This window comes from Lucilia sericata, unplaced genomic scaffold, assembly GCF_015586225.1.
Source record: "Lucilia sericata isolate MDLA Ls3-8-SP2 unplaced genomic scaffold, ASM1558622v1 Contig000000F_arrow, whole genome shotgun sequence".
Taxonomy (NCBI): Eukaryota; Metazoa; Arthropoda; class Insecta; order Diptera; family Calliphoridae; genus Lucilia; species Lucilia sericata.
Genome location: NW_023994042.1, coordinates 3698892 through 3704056, shown reverse-complemented (window position 1 = coordinate 3704056; position 5165 = coordinate 3698892). Strand labels below are relative to the sequence as shown.

Sequence of the window (5165 nt, the reverse complement as noted above, 5' to 3'; positions counted from 1 at the left end):
TCTTCTATGTTGTTGCGGAATGCGTTATCCGCATAATATATGATTTGAACTCTTTGTTAAAGTACTATGAATTTGGAACTTAAATTTGAATTTTAAAATACCAACGAATTATTTTACTTCATGGTTTTTGGCTACATATTTACGCGAAACGCTATGGATTTTCTGATGTTAATTTAATAATATGTATTGGTCAACAAAATCAAGTTAAAATCTGTGTATCACGTCGGATTGGAATATTTATAAAGATATACATAAAGAGTCACCTCTGTTTTGGAAATATATAATTTTAGTCCTTTCAAACAAGAACACTTTTGCTTACAATTTGATAAACTTAAATCTGTAATAAGCTTGTCTTTGAATTAAACTTCATACTCCGGTACCAGTATCCCTAATTTAATTGTAAGGCAGAGTATTATTTGTCTGAAATAAAAACCATTATTTCAGTACATATACAGGAAATAAAAATTACAAATCACGCAATACTTTATTTTATAAAAGTTATACAATAAATTTGTAGGGCCTAGCTTCTTCCTGATAAACAACCGAAAAAATAAAATTCAAAAAGTCACCAAAAAATTTGGGATTATTGCACAAAAATTGGAGATATGTACATACATACATATAAAAGCAGAATATTGTTTATTCATGGTTTTTTTCGTTCGTCTTCGCGGACCCCCTAGGATTTTACTACGGACCACTAGGGGTCCGCGGACCCCCATTTGGGAACCGTTGCTATAGAATACACAAAAAGTACCTTTTAAAGAACGAAATTGTACCAAAAAGTCCCCATTTATAGGTTCTCACTTAATCCGGACTCTACATATTTACTTAATTTCATGTTCCTAGGCAATAACAATACACAGCTTCATTCTTTGCTTTGTTTTTATAAACAAACAAGTACAAGAACACAATTTATCGTATGATTATGTATGTTGTTGTTTGTTTACAATATCTGTCTCAACATGTACCAAAAATCTCAATTGAAGTGAAGTATATAAATACATTAATTTGTAAACTAGTGTAATTTGATAGAAAAATTTCATTGTTGGTGGCAATACTGGTCGTTTTTGACAATTGTTCTTCGTTTTAAAAAGGATATGAAACAGTAAAGCTTTTGAATTGCACAATGCGCATGTATGAACATCCATGTAAAAACTTCGCAATCCTACAAGTATTAACTTTTTTACACAATGAAAAAAATTACGGTTTATAACTGCTGTAACTAACTATAATAACTATGTACGTATTAACTTTTTATTCTTACAACAATTAGTACATTAAATATTTAGTTTACTTAAGGTACGTTCACACCTATCAAATATTTGACGAAAAATACGTAACCACTATTTTTTGTATATGTTTTTTTCATCATACATGATTTTTATTATGTTTCATCAAATATTTGATAGGTGTGAACGTTGTTTTATTACTTTTAAACGTAAATTTCAAAATAAAATCTATTGATTATACTTCGCGTTAAACAGTTTATAACAGCTTGTATAAAAGCTTTTATTTAATTTGCTAATGTAGTTAGTTTTGAAACGGAATAGACTATTAATTTGAATTCATAGAAATTGAAAACTTTAAAATTATTTTAAAATGAACTTATTTAAAAATTTGAAATAAATATTTTATATATATATTTAAGTATGTAGTAAAATAATAGTAAATATTTTAAAATATAAAAAAATTAAAAACTTTTACATGTTAACAACATTTCTGTTAGCAGCATTAACGCGTAACATTAACATACTTATGTACATATGTATGCACGTTGTACATAATACTTAAATAAATATTAAGTATACGCCACGATGAAAGCTCATTGTAATAAATTCAAATAAAAGAGAAACCAAGGCAAAGACGTAAAATAAAGCTTCAGCTGTCACATTAAGGTTGAAAAAAGAAATAAACCACAAAATACTAAGTAGGAAAATGTTTGAAAAATTTTCACGTGGATTTAAAGAAAAATAAAGGAAAACAGAAAAAACACTTTCTCATTCATTGTTTATTCGTCGCAACAACAACAACACTGTAAAAACAGTGCCAAAAGAGAGAAAAAACCTTTAAGGAAAAATGTAAAAACTAATTTCACAGTTATTGATTAAACAAACTTTATTCACTTACGTCAAAATAAGGCGAATAAAAGCAACTGCAACTATCAAAGATATTTTATCTGAAAAGTGTATTGAGTAACAATAAATCCTAAAATAGAAATACAAATTAAATTAGTGTAACTGAGTTTGAAAGCATAGCAACTGGAAAAAAATAACTTTTTATCAATGTTGTTGCCGGAGCAAATACGTCCAGGATGCTTGGAACGTTTTCTGGACATTCTGAAGTCACCGATAAGGCCAAAACATATACGTTTATCAGCTGTTCTCATTTGTATTAATCAGTTTGTAAGTTGAAGATTCCGTTTAAAAAAAAAAACATCGTTTCTGATTTCATATCAATTTGTTCTTTAATAGTTAATTGCAAATATTCTGCTCTTCATTGTCATACTGGCTTACATTCATATCGAGGAAGCCAATTCAAGGGCGATTGCCGACATGGAAGATCAACGTGACAATGCGTATTACAGTCTTCCGGACTTGATATTGAACCGCATACGTTTTCACTTTGCCAACGACGTTACAATGACATCACGGGTCTTTGCCTTCTCAATGGTCTGTTGCTCGGCCGTCTATTTGCTGAGTGCTATTGGTCTGCTGATTGGCATCTATAAGAGTCGTGAGGAATTCGTTTTGATTTGGTTGATACTGCAGGTCGTATTCTTTATTGGCGGAATAGTTTTTAGTGTTTGGATATCGGATGGTGAATTTGTTAAGCATACAGTTGGCAAGTTATTTTTCTGTGAGTAGATTCTGTCACCTGTTTTTATAGGTGTTTTATTGATTTAATTGTAGATTATGAAATAACAATATTCATCTTTTATTTAGTTTTTATGTCTGCAACTGTACTCGTGTGTGATGCAACAATGTGGTACATTATTTATTGCTTCTATCACAGCATACGTTTAATGAACAAATTACGTGAAATAGCTACTGTTGCCATTCCATGTCCTGCGCCCGGAACGGTAAGATTTCGCATTAAACATTTAATTGATAATCAAGTAAGAAATATAGTCACGTCCGACTTCAAGTACTCCACCACCACCAGTAATGATAGAGGGCATATATGTATACATACATACATATGTGTGTCAGTCCGTGTGTAGTACCTAGAAATATTCCTCTGATATCCAACAAAATATAAATATGTACATATGTATGTATATTCCGGGTCCTTATGAAATTCTCGATTTAGCTTTGTCCGTCTGTCTACCTGTCTGTCTAAAACATTAAAACTTAGCGAAGGAAATTCAACAAAAATATTAATTATTATTTGTTTGATATTGAAAATCAGCAAAATCGGTTGGCAACGAAAAAAAAATTATGAGTAAAATTTCAGACTACCTTGAAAAAATTTCATAATTGGTCATAATCCCATATACAAGCCTCTTCCGTTTACCACGTAAACGCACTTATTTCATTATTGAACGAATAATGTGTTTAAAATACATATAAACCATGTTGCAGGTTGCTCCCTAGCTCCCGAAAATCACTTAAATGCACATAAATAATTAATAAATACAGATATTGGATTAATATTCGACATAAATATGTTTTGTGGGTATATATATGTATGAATATGACTCTATCAATTTTTTTCATGATCGGTCCAAAATTGCTCATATCCATCATATAAGATCCACTTTCGAAAATCGCATATTTCATTGATAAATAAAGATATCGGAACAAAATTCCGCATAAATAAGTTTTTTGTATATACAAATCACTCCGAAATTTTTTTTTGGATAGGCCCATAATTGTTCTTTTCTCGCATATAAGGTCCACTTCCGAAAATTATTTAAACGCACATATTCTATTTACAAAAAGAGATATATTTATATTTTGTGTATATACAAATTATACTGAATTTTAGTCTATAATTAGTCATAGCTCTCATATAAGGTCCACTTCCTTAAGACACTTTATCTCATTTATGTATGCAAGACATTAATATATCTATAAGTTCGGATTAGTCAATAATTGGTCATATCTCCCAAAAAAGGTCCATAAATTTGTTATAGACTTGATCAAAATTAGCTCCATAGATGCATTAAGCAATTACTACGTGTTTTCAACATCATAGCACCCTCATCACGGAACCAAAATTTAAATATTCACAATTTATTAAATAAGTACATAAAAATATATTTATATGGTACAGCACCCTAACTTGTTATTTTCTATGTATGTAATTTATTTAACTTTTAGTAATTAAGTTTAATTATTTCCTTTTCCAGGTTCCATTCCATTTCCGAAGAGAAAATATGTATTTAGGCAGCAATGGCTATAAACACATTTTAACCGAGGCGCCCGATGGCAATTATTGATTTTAAATAGAAAATAAATGAATATTTTTACTTGTTTTTCACCAAAATTTATTTAATTACAGTTTCCTCCAATTTGCTTTATCATTTTTTTCGGTACAGATCTATTATATTTTTTAATAAATTACATACAGTAGTAATTTTACTAAGCATATAATTCGCAATTCCGAATTGGGTTTTGGCACAATACAATTTTTTCAAATAATTAAAATGAGTTTTCATTCCTTGCGAATTATACATAGGTTCTAAAATACGAATTATAATACATAGGTGAATAAATAATTTGATAATTTAATGTGAAAAACGAGTTAAAATAATATCTCAGTTTAAAAAAAAAATTGTGATAAAGAATACTTGTCAAGGCAAAACAAAAAGAGAAAAACAAGTTCGGTAGTATCTTAGATCTTATAAGATTTAAATATACTCTGATCTAGAATATATAGAATTTCTCTAAAGTTTAATTTATAACACATATATTAATGATAATTTGCATCAGTATTTTTTAACATTGTAGCAATAGCAACTCATCAGCAAAAATCCTAAAGGAAGATTGAAATATTTACCTTTGTATATCGATTACACTGTAAGTATGTGAAAATTACACAGAAGAATTTGAATACACGTAATCTTAATTTTAGGTCGTAGAATCAAGTATCAAACTTTGTTTTGGAAAATAGGGTCAAACAGTATATATTACACTTTGAAGTTTGTATTATCTCTGAAGCGC

The 5165-nt window shown here is 29.1% G+C and overlaps 1 protein-coding gene across 1 annotated transcript; it reads left to right on the top strand.

Annotated features, from left to right (window-relative positions):
• Positions 1-1871: 1871 nt before the first annotated feature.
• On the top strand, positions 1872-4488 carry LOC119609500. The gene is made up of 4 exons (XM_037964351.1): positions 1872-2402; positions 2472-2856; positions 2943-3079; positions 4352-4488. Exons 1-4 carry the CDS (start codon positions 2283-2285, stop codon positions 4439-4441), a joined length of 732 nt encoding a protein of 243 aa, XP_037820279.1. The 5' UTR covers positions 1872-2282; the 3' UTR covers positions 4442-4488.
• The last annotated feature ends 677 nt before the right edge of the window (positions 4489-5165 follow it).